This window comes from Euprymna scolopes, chromosome 16 (genome assembly GCF_053919585.1).
Source record: "Euprymna scolopes isolate OS-2025 chromosome 16, ASM5391958v1, whole genome shotgun sequence".
Taxonomy (NCBI): Eukaryota; Metazoa; Mollusca; class Cephalopoda; order Sepiida; family Sepiolidae; genus Euprymna; species Euprymna scolopes.
The window spans coordinates 130,925,340-130,941,658 of record NC_136497.1 but is presented as its reverse complement, the minus strand read 5'-3'; the positions used below and the strand labels follow the sequence as shown (position 1 = coordinate 130,941,658).

The following is a 16,319-nucleotide window of genomic DNA, read 5'->3' as shown; positions in this document are numbered from 1 at the left end:
GTAACAGTTTTTTTTTTTATTTTTTTTTAATTATGATATGCTGAACGTATCGTTAAAATTAATTAGTTGATATGTAACAGCTTTTTTGTTTTTTTAAATTATGATATGTTGAACGTATCGTTAAAATTAATTAGTTGATATGTAACTGTTTTTTGTTTTTTATTTTTTTTTAATTATGATATGCTGAACGTATCGTTAAAATTAATTAGTTGATATGTAACAGTTTTTTGTTTTTTATTTTTTTTTAATTATGATATGCTGAACGTATCGTTAAAATTAATTAGTTGATATGTAACAGTTTTTTGTTTTGTATTTTTTTTTAATTATGATATGCTGAACGTATCGTTAAAATTAATTAGTTGATATGTAACAGTTTTTTGTTTTTTATTTTTTTTTAATTATGATATGTTGAACGTATCGTTAAAATTAATTAGTTGATATGTAACAGTTTTTTGTTTTTTATTTTTTTTTAATTATGATATGCTGAACGTATCGTTAAAATTAATTAGTTGATATGTAACAGTTTTTTGTTTTTTATTTTTTTTTAATTATGATATGCTGAACGTATCGTTAAAATTAATTAGTTGATATGTAACAGTTTTTTGTTTTTTATTTTTTTTTAATTATGATATGCTGAACGTATCGTTAAAATTAATTAGTTGATATGTAACAGTTTTTTGTTTTTTATTTTTTTTTAATTATGATATGCTGAACGTATCGTTAAAATTAATTAGTTGATATGTAACAGTTTTTTGTTTTTTATTTTTTTTTAATTATGATATGCTGAACGTATCGTTAAAATTAATTAGTTGATATGTAACAGTTTTTTGTTTTTTATTTTTTTTTAATTATGATATGTTGAACGTATCGTTAAAATTAATTAGTTGATATGTAACAGTTTTTTGTTTTTTATTTTTTTTTAATTATGATATGCTGAACGTATCGTTAAAATTAATTAGTTGATATGTAACAGTTTTTTGTTTTTTATTTTTTTTTAATTATGATATGTTGAACGTATCGTTAAAATTAATTAGTTGATATGTAACAGCTTTTTGTTTTTTTAAATTATGATATGTTGAACGTATCGTTAAAATTAATTAGTTGATATGTAACAGTTTTTTGTTTTTTATTTTTTTTAATTATGATATGCTGAACGTATCGTTAAAATTAATTAGTTGATATGTAACAGTTTTTTGTTTTTTATTTTTTTTTAATTATGATATGCTGAACGTATCGTTAAAATTAATTAGTTGATATGTAACAGCTTTTTTGTTTTTTTAAATTATGATATGTTGAACGTATCGTTAAAATTAATTAGTTGATATGTAACAGCTTTTTGTTTTTTTAAATTATGATATGCTGAACGTATCGTTAAAATTAATTAGTTGATATGTAACAGTTTTTTGTTTTTTATTTTTTTTTAATTATGATATGCTGAACGTATCGTTAAAATTAATTAGTTGATATGTAACAGTTTTTTGTTTTTTATTTTTTTTTAATTATGATATGCTGAACGTATCGTAAAAATTAATTAGTTGATATGTAACAGCTTTTTTGTTTTTTTAAATTATGATATGTTGAACGTATCGTTAAAATTAATTAGTTGATATGTAACAGTTTTTTGTTTTTTATTTTTTTTTAATTATGATATGCTGAACGTATCGTTAAAATTAATTAGTTGATATGTAACAGTTTTTTTTTAATTTTTTTTTAATTATGATATGCTGAACGTATCGTTAAAATTAATTAGTTGATATGTAACAGTTTTTTGTTTTTTATTTTTTTTTAATTATGATATGCTGAACGTATCGTTAAAATTAATTAGTTGATATGTAACAGTTTTTTGTTTTTTATTTTTTTTTAATTATGATATGTTGAACGTATCGTTAAAATTAATTAGTTGATATGTAACAGTTTTTTGTTTTTTATTTTTTTTTAATTATGATATGCTGAACGTATCGTTAAAATTAATTAGTTGATATGTAACAGTTTTTTGTTTTTTATTTTTTTTTAATTATGATATGCTGAACGTATCGTTAAAATTAATTAGTTGATATGTAACAGTTTTTTGTTTTTTATTTTTTTTAATTATGATATGCTGAACGTATCGTTAAAATTAATTAGTTGATATGTAACAGTTTTTTGTTATTTATTTTTTTTAATTATGATATGTTGAACGTATCGTTAAAATTAATTAGTTGATATGTAACAGTTTTTTGTTTTTTATTTTTTTTTAATTATGATATGCTGAACGTATCGTTAAAATTAATTAGTTGATATGTAACAGTTTTTTGTTTTTTATTTTTTTTTAATTATGATATGCTGAACGTATCGTTAAAATTAATTAGTTGATATGTAACAGTTTTTTGTTTTTTATTTTTTTTTAATTATGATATGCTGAACGTATCGTTAAAATTAATTAGTTGATATGTAACAGTTTTTTGTTTTTTATTTTTTTTTAATTATGATATGCTGAACGTATCGTTAAAATTAATTAGTTGATATGTAACAGTTTTTTGTTTTTTATTTTTTTTTAATTATGATATGCTGAACGTATCGTTAAAATTAATTAGTTGATATGTAACAGTTTTTTGTTTTTTATTTTTTTTTAATTATGATATGTTGAACGTATCGTTAAAATTAATTAGTTGATATGTAACAGTTTTTTGTTTTTTATTTTTTTTTAATTATGATATGCTGAACGTATCGTTAAAATTAATTAGTTGATATGTAACAGTTTTTTGTTTTTTATTTTTTTTTAATTATGATATGCTGAACGTATCGTTAAAATTAATTAGTTGATATGTAACAGTTTTTTGTTTTTTATTTTTTTTTAATTATGATATGTTGAACGTATCGTTAAAATTAATTAGTTGATGTGTAACAGTTTTTTGTTTTTTATTTTTTTTTAATTATGATATGCTGAACGTATCGTTAAAATTAATTAGTTGATATGTAACAGCTTTTTTGTTTTTTTAAATTATGATATGTTGAACGTATCGTTAAAATTAATTAGTTGATATGTAACCGTTTTTTGTTTTTTATTTTTTTTAATTATGATATGCTGAACGTATCGTTAAAATTAATTAGTTGATATGTAACAGCTTTTTTGTTTTTTTTAATTATGATATGCTGAACGTATCGTTAAAATTAATTAGTTGATATGTAACAGTTTTTTGTTTTTTATTTTTTTTAAATTATGATATGCTGAACGTATCGTTAAAATTAATTAGTTGATATGTAACAGTTTTTTGTTTTTTATTTTTTTTTAATTATGATATGTTGAACGTATCGTTAAAATTAATTAGTTGATATGTAACAGTTTTTTGTTTTTTATTTTTTTTTAATTATGATATGCTGAACGTATCGTTAAAATTAATTAGTTGATATGTAACAGTTTTTTGTTTTTTATTTTTTTTTAATTATGATATGCTGAACGTATCGTTAAAATTAATTAGTTGATATGTAACAGTTTTTTGTTTTTTATTTTTTTTTAATTATGATATGCTGAACGTATCGTTAAAATTAATTAGTTGATATGTAACAGCTTTTTTGTTTTTTTAAATTATGATATGCTGAACGTATCGTTAAAATTAATTAGTTGATATGTAACAGTTTTTTGTTTTTTATTTTTTTTTAATTATGATATGCTGAACGTATCGTTAAAATTAATTAGTTGATATGTAACAGTTTTTTGTTTTTTATTTTTTTTTAATTATGATATGCTGAACGTATCGTTAAAATTAATTAGTTGATATGTAACAGTTTTTTGTTTTTTATTTTTTTTTAATTATGATATGTTGAACGTATCGTTAAAATTAATTACTTGATATGTAACAGCTTTTTTGTTTTTTTAAATTATGATATGTTGAACGTATCGTTAAAATTAATTAGTTGATATGTAACAGTTTTTTGTTTTTTATTTTTTTTTAATTATGATATGCTGAACGTATCGTTAAAATTAATTAGTTGATATGTAACAGTTTTTTGTTTTTTATTTTTTTTAATTATGATATGCTGAACGTATCGTTTAAATTAATTAGTTGATATGTAACAGTTTTTTGTTTTTTATTTTTTTTAATTATGATATGCTGAACGTATCGTTAAAATTAATTAGTTGATATGTAACAGTTTTTTGTTTTTTATTTTTTTTTAATTATGATATGCTGAACGTATCGTTAAAATTAATTAGTTGATATGTAACAGTTTTTTTTTTTTTATTTTTTTTTAATTATGATATGCTGAACGTATCGTTAAAATTAATTAGTTGATATGTAACAGTTTTTTGTTTTTTATTTTTTTTTAATTATGATATGCTGAACGTATCGTTAAAATTAATTAGTTGATATGTAACAGTTTTTTGTTTTTTATTTTTTTTTAATTATGGTATGCTGAACGTATCGTTAAAATTAATTAGTTGATATGTAACAGCTTTTTTGTTTTTTTAAATTATGATATGTTGAACGTATCGTTAAAATTAATTAGTTGATATGTAACAGTTTTTTGTTTTTTATTTTTTTTTAATTATGATATGCTGAACGTATCGTTAAAATTAATTAGTTGATATGTAACAGCTTTTTTGTTTTTTTAAATTATGATATGTTGAACGTATCGTTAAAATTAATTAGTTGATATGTAACAGTTTTTTGTTTTTTATTTTTTTTTAATTATGATATGCTGAACGTATCGTTAAAATTAATTAGTTGATATGTAACAGCTTTTTTGTTTTTTTAAATTATGATATGTTGAACGTATCGTTAAAATTAATTAGTTGATATGTAACAGTTTTTTGTTTTTTATTTTTTTTAATTATGATATGCTGAACGTATCGTTAAAATTAATTAGTTGATATGTAACAGCTTTTTTGTTTTTTTAAATTATGATATGCTGAACGTATCGTTAAAATTAATTAGTTGATATGTAACAGTTTTTTGTTTTTTATTTTTTTTAAATTATGATATGTTGAACGTATCGTTAAAATTAATTAGTTGATATGTAACAGTTTTTTGTTTTTTATTTTTTTTTAATTATGATATGCTGAACGTATCGTTAAAATTAATTAGTTGATATGTAACAGCTTTTTTGTTTTTTTAAATTATGATATGCTGAACGTATCGTTAAAATTAATTAGTTGATATGTAACAGTTTTTTGTTTTTTATTTTTTTTTAATTATGATATGCTGAACGTATCGTTAAAATTAATTAGTTGATATGTAACAGCTTTTTTGTTTTTTTAAATTATGATATGCTGAACGTATCGTTAAAATTAATTAGTTGATATGTAACAGTTTTTTGTTTTTTATTTTTTTTTAATTATGATATGTTGAACGTATCGTTAAAATTAATTAGTTGATATGTAACAGTTTTTTGTTTTTTATTTTTTTTTAATTATGATATGCTGAACGTATCGTTAAAATTAATTAGTTGATATGTAACAGTTTTTTGTTTTTTATTTTTTTTTAATTATGATATGCTGAACGTATCGTTAAAATTAATTAGTTGATATGTAACAGTTTTTTGTTTTTTTAAATTATGATATGTTGAACGTATCGTTAAAATTAATTAGTTGATATGTAACAGTTTTGTTTTTTTAAATTATGATATGCTGAACGTATCGTTAAAATTAATTAGTTGATATGTAACAGTTTTTTGTTTTTTTAAATTATGATATGTTGAACGTATCGTTAAAATTAATTTAGTACAGGGTGAGGCAGAGCAACTTGCTTTTTTTGTGTTTTAATTGATACACAAATAAGCAAGTTGCTGTTCACCACCCTGTGCAACATATAAAATTTAAAAAAAATAAATAAAAAATAGTCTACACGCGGTTCTTCCTGGCAACGGACGTTCTCTAAACCAGTTGCTCTAAAAACTTGGAATGGAGATTGGTTAAGACGAAGAAAAGAAGTGAAATGGATAAAATTGATTTTGTTGTGGAAAAAAAATGTCGTTAAATAAGAAAACACTGCCACAGGGAACAAAGAGAACTGAAACCACAAAATACTACCCACCCACTCACCCAAATGGTGGCGTTTACTATGGATGACGCCACAGGAGAAAGTTCTGAAGACCGAGAACACTAACCAGATCATTACTGGAAAAGAACGGAGAGGACTGAGGCCTTGAGGAGATTTTTCACCAACCATATCTCAACGAATACCAATGACTGATGCCAGCAAGAAATCAATGATAAATGGCTATTGAGATAACGTGAAGTCACTTGTGCTGGTTATCGAGAGAGCATTGGAAATCTGGGGAGACTTGTTATCATCCAGACTCCAAGAAACACCACAGATCATCGTTAATAAGCAATCGCTGGTGAGAACCGTTAGTGAGTCAATAATAATAATAATAATAATATTAATATTAATAATAATAATAATTATAATAATAATGATAACAACAACAGCAACAACTGGTGAAATATTATAACAATAGTTTAATAATATGAAATAAATGTCGGCTCATAGTTGAGCTTAATTATTTTCCGCAACTCTAATACAGCAGACATCCTATAGTATCCAGCTCCCGCTAAAAAAACAGATCTCAAACGAGTGTTTAGATATTTTTATTTTCTTGTTTCTGAAGATTAGAGTTTGCCTATAAAATTCAAAGAACACGTCACAAATAATGGCTACTAGAGAGAACTTCAATGCCTATTAGACACTATCCTCAAGTGCCTAAGGTCTCTCTGTGCAGGAGTTTGCCAGAACAACCTGGCATGAGGATACTTTTCCCTGGAAGTAAACCCTGACCAAATATTTAAAATCACAAAGTATTCGCGACCCAAATAAGATCTCCTCGATATGGCTGGTCAACACTAGGTTTTACGAGGAATGATGCACCTTCTCCAAGTGATGTTACCGCAAGTAATAACATGAAGCTGGATATTCCAACAGACTAGATGAATTCCTGTCCTGGAACCTAGTATGACTAGAAGATCATGAGAAATCTATACGATAAAATATTTATCGGAGAAAATTAATATTCTCAACTTCTTTACTCAATCAACGTTTGAGACGAAAAGATTTTATTGAACAGTTTTTTTTTTCAAAGGAGTCACTACTTATCAAGGCCCAGAGGCCACTCGAGGATACGGGTTAATGTGTGTACAGTGGTCAAGGGGGACATGTCAGTCATCGATAGTAGTGGAAATTTGATTACTTGGATTACTTAAGAGGATGGCTCATCAAGAACTTGTTCACATTGGACTTGAAGACAACCATATTGTAGTCAGTTGGAAAGCAGGAAAACGGAACAGAGTTCCACAGAAAGAAAGAAGCCTTGTTCATGGAATCTATGTTTAGATTTAGGCACAGATAAAGAGTGGGTGAAATTATCGATAGTGGTTTCAGATAAACAAGTGTTTTTCGTGAAAGTCAAGCCAGAGAGGACCATATATTGGAGCTCAGACGAGCACTTGCCATGAAAATAACGATAAATCAGAGACAGGCCTGCGACGTCTCTTCTGTGGGAAAGAGGTTGCAGGGAAAAGAAAAGGGCGTCCCACACTAAAGTGTTAGTCCCTAAAAAGGGGCCCCTTGATTTTTTAGAACTTCAACTGAACCCGTTTTAAACATTATTAAATCGGTAAATAATTAATAATCGAAAATTATTGAAATCTTCAATATTATCATTTATTACGTTCACCTTTTCTCGTATCCAATTCTACCATTGCCTCCAAATACAACACCCTATGGTTTAAATGCACGAGGTTCCCTCAATAAGTTTCCGGACTTTTTCCGTATGGCCACTGTAGTTTCCTTCAAAGTAATCTCCTCCGACTGCAATGCATTTATACCGTTCCAACACCTTCTGGAAGATCCTATGAAAGTTCTCTTGTGTGAGCGTGTGAATGACTCTTCACAGGCTCTTTCACCTCAATTGTCTCATAACAACAGCATACAAGGTTTTCCTTGAGCTTAGGGAAAAATAAAAAGTCACATGGAGCAAGGTCTGGATTATAGGGAGGGTGAGGAACAGTTTTGATGTCCATCTTGGTCAAATAGTCTGTGACAAGGATGGAATTGTGGATTGCATCCTTGGGACAAACTTTGCACAAATCTTCCTAATCTTCAGTTATTCAAAATAATACCGACATCAAACTGAGCACTTGTTGTCTCTATAGACACACAACAGTCCTCATCCATGAAGTTCTTTATTTGTCCAATAAACTCTGGTGTTCTAACTTCCTAACTCTGCCCATCATCTCTCACAGACTCGCTGCCTTCCTTGAATCTCTTATGCCACTCAAAAACTGAAGCTTAATTTATGTAGGATGGTCCAAAAGCAGTCTGAAGCATTCCATACGTTTCTATGTCATTTTCTTTTCAAGTTTAATACAGAATTTTATTGCCATAGTCCTTCTAAAGTGTCTTTACACCCAGATTACATTTCTAAAATTCACCAACTGTGATCATCGGGCTTTAGAAGGTATATTCCAATTCCTGCTGTATGATTTCAGGTTCAAATGAACAGCTACAGCAGGAATTGGAATACATCCTACTAAAGCCTGAGTGTCACAGCTGGCGAATTTAAAAAATGCAATCTGGACCCGAGGACACTTTAGAAGAACGAAATGCAATAAAATTCTGTATTAAATTTAGAAAAAATGCCACAGAAACGTATGGAATATTTCAGACTGCTTTTGGACCATCCTGCATAAATTAAACTTCAATTTTTGAGTGGCATAAGAGATTCAAGAAAGTCTGTGAGGGATGATGAAAAGTGTGGGAGGAGTAAGGAAGTCAGAACACCAGAAGGAAGATCACAAACTATTTGACCAAGATGAGCATCAAGACAGTTCCTCACCCTCCTCATAGTCCGGACCTTGCTCCCTGTGACTTTTGGTTATCCCCTAAGCTCAAGGAAAACCTTGTAGTTATGAGAGAAATGAGATGAAAGATGCTGTGCAGTCTTCCAGAAGTTATTAGAACGGTACAACAATGCATTGCAGCCAGAGGAGATTACTCCGAAGGGGACTAGAGTTCCATGTGTGTACTATCAATAAAAGTGGCCACACGAAAAATGTCTGGAAACTTATTGAAGGCACCTTTGTATATATCACTAAATGGTGTTACTTTTCGATTTGTCTTAACTAGTTTCGGTTCTGTGTTTTTAGATTAACTAGCGTAAAGTATTACATTGTCAGGAAGAGTGTCTTTTCTTTTTATTCCTGTTTTATCAACAACTAGCATGGGTGCCCGGGGTTGCCTGGGTGTTTGGAGGTGTATGCTGAACAAAAAAAAAGGTCAATTTTTTAAACTTTCACCCCTATTATGACCCCTAACATTTATTGTTTTGGATTCAAATCAAGTTATTAAGTTAGATCCATGTCCAAGGAATCTATTTCTAAAATTTCAAGTGTTTAGACCCAAAATTGTCGGAGGAGTTTGGTAGAGTTCTCAAAGGTCAAATCGTTGAACTTTGACCCCTTAACAGCTAAATTTCTGGCCCACAACCAATCACATCGATTTTCCCAAATCTCAGTACCCTGTATATCAAATTTCGAGCCTGTAGACTGAAAATTGACAGAGTTATTGCGTAGGGAAATGTAGACACACAGACACGTTCACTTTTATAGATATACTAGCATTTCAGCCCGGCGTTGCCCGGGTGTTTGGATGTGTATGTTGAGCAAAAAAAAAAAAAAAAAAAAGTGGTAGTAGGAAGGCAGGTCCGAACCCGTACCACAAAGGAGGAAAAGAACCGGGTAAAAACCTAACGTTTATGCTGTTACCGCCAAACCGGACGCGACATTTTTAAAAATTAAGGCTAGACAATCTAAAGGAGAGGATAACTTTAAAAAATATTCGGCGAAAAAAGTGACCCCCCCCATGTAGAAAAGTGCCTAGTTGAAGGGGAAGATATTAATGTTTTTAGCCAATTTTTCGATATTTGTCGTATGAAAGATCGAACTTTAAAACGATACTGATCTTGGTAAAATCCGTCGCCTCTATTGAAAGTTTAAGGCAGACATGCAAACAGACATACATACATACTTTATATATTGGTAACTAAACATTTTCGACCCAAACTGATGAAAAAGCTTGCCTATCTCTGAATACCCTTTATGTAAAATTTCAAATATTTAGACCAGAAATTGTCTGAGTAATTTGGAAGGGACCGCAGAGGTCAATTTTTTAAAACTTTGACCTCTATTATGACTCCTTAAAATTTATTGTTTTGGGCTCAAATCGAGTTATTAAGTTAGATCCATGTCCAAGGAACCTAGATCTAAAATTTCAAGTGTTTAGACCCCAAATTGTCGGAGGAGTTTGGTAGAGTTCTCAAAGGTCAAATCGTTGAACTTTGACCCCTTAATCGCCAAATTTCTGGCCGACAACCGATCACATCGATTTTCCCAAATCTCAGTACCCTGTATATCAAATTTCGAGTCTGTAGACTAAAAATTGACAGAGTTATTGCGTAGGGAAATGTACACTACACACAGATACACAGACACGTTCACTTTTATAGATATATAGATAGATAATAAAAAGATTTTAACAACAGTACGTTCAGCATATCATAATCTTAGAAATACAATTTTTGAGTTATTGTTTATTGTCTTTCGGATACAGTTACATTAGCCTGGAAACTATAGAACTAAATGGAATATTCGCTCATTCGAGCCATTGGTCCATGATACTTTATAAGAAGTAAACGGTGTCAGTTGATTTCGTATCCCTACTGAAAATAGTTCCACGGATTATTTTTTGTTTCGCATAAGTATACTAAATAAGAATATCCGTTTAATTACTTCTATGAAATATATATATATTTTTTTCAATAAGTATGTTTAATTATATATTTAGGTAAACTGTTTTTTAAATAATTTTTTATTTTCACACATTTTTTAAATAAAACATATTGCTTTTAAATAATTCAATATAATAAGAATATTCGCAAAATTTTGTTAATCTACGTTTTTTTTTTCAATATTTAAATATGCATTTAAAAATATTTGAATAACCATTTATTTGAAAAAAAAAATCGTATACGATAAAAGTACATGAAAGTAAATAAACATATTTATAAAAACAGTTTACGGATATTTTTCATTCATTTCTGTTGGTTGGTTGTTTTACGGCATATCAACCCTTTTCGGTTTATATAAGCCGAATCCAAAGATTTTTAAGAAAATTTTTTTTAATAGAATATATTTGTTTTTTTCACGTTGGTTTCTATTTAACCCATAGTTGGGACTCTAACAGGTACTACCACTCCGGGTCAGAGTGGACCTGGGAGCAATGGTAATTAAAGGGTGGCTCCACACTGAAGAAATAATCTCTTGTGGAGAGGGGAAATGGACATGGAAAGTAGGTTAACTGAAATTTGAAATTGCGAGTGGGTGGGTGGAAAACGAAGTTTACAGATTTTACAAAAACACACACAAAAAAGATGTTCACCGCTAGATCAAAATTTTACTAACTAGATTCGAAACGATCTCTACAGAGTTAGCGGGTAAACAGCTAAATTGGCAATACTGATCTATCAAAGATGTACCACAAAATATCAACACAAAGAAAAGAGGGAAAAATTACTTAACCGTAATCTGAAATTGCGGGTATATGGATGGGAAACGGAACCTCCAGTTAAAAAAGAAAATGCTAGCCGCTAGTTCTGGGTTTTCATTGCTAGAACCTAAACAATCTCCGTATTTAGCGGGAAATAGCTAAATTGACAGCGATGGTTTTAAGCCAGATTTTTAATTAAAAATAGGTTGGTACTTTGGATCGCTTTTCTAGTACAGGGTGGGCCAAAATAAGGGTCCTATATATATATGATTATATTTAAAGATAGGACCCTTATTTTGGCCCACCCTGTACTTTATAAACGAGATACTTTCGAACTATGAAAAAAACAAAAACAAACAAAAAAAGCAAAAAAAAAAAAAATAAAAACAAATAAAACAAAGCAAAAAAGAATAAAAAACAAAAACAAATAAAACAAAGTAAAAAACAAAAACAAATAAAACAAAGTAAAAAAACAAAAACAAAAAAACAAACAAAAATAACAAAAAAAAAAATAAAAAATAAAAATAAAAACAAAACAAAAAATAAAATGAAAACAAATAAAACAAAGCAAAAAAGAATAAAAAACAAATAAAACAAAGTAAAAAAAACAAAAAACAAGCAAAATATCAAAACAAAACTAAAATAGTATACAAACCAATAAAATAAAATTCAATTACAGATCAAGAGGGATAACACTTGTTTACCTAGACTGGATCTTAATTTATTATTATGCAGGGTGGGGTAGAACAACTTGCTTATTTAAGTCTTATTATATTCCAAATAAACAAGTTGCTCTTCTCCAACCTGTATTAAAGCTGTAGCTGTACTAATCAACATTCCTTTCCTAAAGGCACTTTCCTATATACTTTCATGACACAAACTTAGTTCTCTAATTGAGTTGTGTTTAAAAATAATACATTTTAATTTTTATTAGCCACAAATTGTAATTAAATGAATAAGTTACCCATTTCTAACTTAGTATACTCTCGCAACCTCTCACTAAGTTCTAGGATTGAGTTATGTTGGAAAAAAATCCATGTTAATTTTTCTGCTAGTATATATATATATATATATATATATATATATATATATATATATAACTACTTAATTTACTCACATAAAATTAATATACAAAAGTATAGATTTATGCGTAAACTTTAAGTATTTACTTCAAAAGTGCTCAATACGTAGGTAGAGCTAGTTAGTAATTTATAGAATATATATGGCGATTAAGCTACGCCGAATATTCAGTGTAGCTTAATCGCCATATATATTTTATAAATTACTATATATATATATATATATATATATTATTCAATTTTGGATATTTTAAACTTCGGACAATATATATATATATCAGGGTCGTTCCAAAAGTAAGGTCTCCTACTTTTAAACTAAAAAACTTAAAAAGTTGAAGATCAATGAAGACAGGAGTAATACCATTAAAACGAGTGACTTTTGTTGTCCATTGCTATGTCGTAAGATACGCTAAAATATATTTAACTATGCAGAATTTGTATTTATAATTATCGAGCCAATTCTCTATTGATTATTGTATTGTGTCCGGTATATAATAGTTCCCCACCCCCAGCGTGACCGGGCCATACAATACGCTTAAGTATATTTCAGTCTATGCAGATTTCATATTTATTATTATAGAGTCAATACTTCATTAATTATTATATATAGTAGTGATTGCTAAAATTGAAATCAAAACATACGTATATAGCGTTCCAACCTTAGCCGTTAAGTTTGCTAGAAATGAGGTCATGGCGTTAAAATTGAGACGATGACAAACAAATTGAAACATATATATATATATATATATATATATATATATATATATACTAGCAAAAGTACCCGTCGTTGACTGGGTTCAAAAACAGCCTACAGAAAATAGACTCTGATTTATGAAAGTATGATAGGTTATGCAAAGTAAGGATTGTAAATTTGGGTTGAATTTGGGGGTTTCAAAACCAAAGCAAAATATGATGAAGTAAAAATAAAATAGATAAACCCCATAATTTATTATATCATACCTGTTCACACTGAAACACTTATCACAATATTCTGTGGATCTATATTAAAAAACCTTGTTAAACTTGTGACATATTTCCATTCTATGGAGGTCAGGTGCGAACGAACATCCCATAATTTTATTATACCATATTTTTTCAAACTGAAACATAATTATTAAAGTATATTTACGCAGATAGATATGAAAAGTCTTTATTAAAGTTTGTGCCTATTTCCATGGAGGTCAGGCGCGAACGCAGACCCCACAATTTTATCATACCATCCCTATTTAAGTTAAAACATACTTATCAAAGTATTATAATGTACATCTATATCAAAAACACTTGTAAACGTTTTTTTTTTCTTTTTAAATTTTATATTTCCATACTTTGTGGACCAGGCGCGAACGCAGACCCCCACAATTTTAATGAACCACCGTTCTGCTAGATCAAACATACCCATTCCTGTGTCTTGATACATCTTCTATCATTATATGTAATCAGTTTTTTAAAATAGTCAACCATATAGGAGCCTATTCGTGACCGACCACACACAGCTTTATATTATATATATATATAATATAAAGCTGTGTGTGTGTGTGTGTGTGTGTTAGGATGATAAAAACGTATAATGCAAAGGGGAGTAACTCTTTACTTCTTCGGGCAAAATTGCTTCCCCTTGTCCGTAGTCCTAAACTTTAAATTCTCGCGAGATCAACGACCGGAGGTAGACAGTGGAGGGAAAACAGAGTGACTTTCAAAATGGAGGAATGAGCATCGTACCCGTTTGTTCCAGTTATCATATTTGGACTTCTAACCTTTCATGTACCATGTTCGAATTGTCGTTACGTGTATTTGTGTCTCCATAATAAACGTATATCGTTATGTAACAACGAGTGATTTACTTATTTGTTCATAATTTTTCCATTCTTTCATCATGAGCAGCAAACATACCCACGAGAAGGCTGGACGCCTTGTGGTAAGATATTTTATGTTGTATTGATCCTAAAGCATCTCACTATAACTAACACACACACACACACACACACACACACACACACACACACGCACGCGCGCGCACACACACACACACACACACACACACACACACACACACACACACACACACACAAAATGCAAATAGCTTCATCACTTTACTACAGTTTCACAGCATTAGCCAATACCCATAAGTTAAGCAGGGATTGTTTTTTTTTGACAAGGTAAAACTTTGAAGAGAAGAGTTATCTGCCCTTATTCATAATTTTTAATTTATATTTTATATATATTGTTTTTATTGAGTTTTAATTTTACTATTGTTTTATCAGAATAAAAAAAAATGTTATTTTTTCACCATTCTTACTTTTGTACTGTCGTTTTATTAATATTTTACGCGAGGATAAAAAACACGAACAACATAATTCTTTTCCAGATACGATTTCTTCAAATCAACAAAACGTTCAGAAAAAAATCGTTGCGTATAGTCCAGACGATATCAATAGTTAAAATTAAAAAAAACAAAAAAATACCATGAATTTTTGAATTTTTTGTGCATTCATATTTAATATTGTTCTGTACTTTATAATAAACTTAAAAAAAAGAAGAGAGATCCACTTTCTGAATACTCACCAACACGCAAACCATGAACACTATGAAAAATAAAATCACGCATCCACAAACGATGACTGCGATCCCCCAGTTTGGTATCATGCTTGATTCTTTTGCTTGAGTTGACGAAAGAACTAAAATGAAATGTAAAAAAAAAAAAAATAAAAAATAAAAAAAAATAAAAAAAAATAAAAATAAAATAAAGTCAAATCTGGAAAATAAAATTAAAAAAAAAAAAAAAATGATTATCTCATAACTAGCCGGAGGGCGCCCGACTTTGCCCGGTTGTAAAATGCCCTTAAATATGATATTTTAATTCGTCCATATTTCGTATATATTATTATAGAGTCGTGATTTCAAAAGTGTTCGAACATGTTTTTCTTCACATGTACGCACGCACGCACGTACGTACGCACACAAGCACGCACGCATATACACATCCTCATACACACACTCACATTCATGCACACACACACACCAGAGCTGTGACGTCACTTCCTTTAAAGTGAAAGCCAGACATGCGCAGTCAGAACACTGACCCCGGTATAAAAGTCAACAAAACCTGTCAACTTCCCTTTTTTTCGTCTGGACCAGCGTTCGACCTGTTGAGTCGACGAACCGACCGCGTGTTCTAACGTCATTTTCCCTGCTACTGTAATGTAGGGCAAGCACACTTAATACGCTTTCCCTCTCCATGAACTGGATTGACTTACTCTATCTCCCCTCCGTTTTGACCCATCGACACAGACATATGCGCGACGTTCTACTGAGCCTAACCCTTTCTTTCTACAGACAGCTTGCCACTTCGCGTTTCCCTATTGTATTCCCTTTCCTTCCACGCGCGTAGTCGTCAACGGCTGAATGAACACGTGTACACCGAAGACTTTCATTTCTCAACAGAAAATAAACGACATGTTTATTTTATTCCAGCATTTGAGTTCTGTGTTTTCTTCATTCAATTCGTTTCATTATTTTCTTGTAGCGAGTTAGGGTATTTTATATCCTGGTCCGCAACAAAAGTAATAAAAAGAAGTATTCGAGTGCCATCAGCTGAAATCGAAACCGAAAGCCAAACAGTAGCATTCCAAGACGTTACAACTGTACCAACGTGACACGCGTATGAACTGATTAAAAATGAAAAATTTTAAATTAACTAAGATGAATGTACCAAAATGTATAG

General features: G+C 29.0%; 1 protein-coding gene across 1 annotated transcript in view; it reads right to left on the bottom strand.

Moving 5' to 3' along the window:
* The window catches only part of LOC145296085 (uncharacterized), a gene marked incomplete at its 5' end in the record, with an annotated part of 49,357 nt that extends 34,084 nt beyond the window's left edge, over nt 1-15,273 (bottom strand). Inside the window, 1 exon segment of the mRNA XM_080142224.1 lies at nt 15,161-15,273. Coding sequence (XP_079998350.1) covers nt 15,161-15,273 — 113 coding nt within the window.
* Between the last annotated feature and the right edge of the window lie 1,046 nt (nt 15,274-16,319).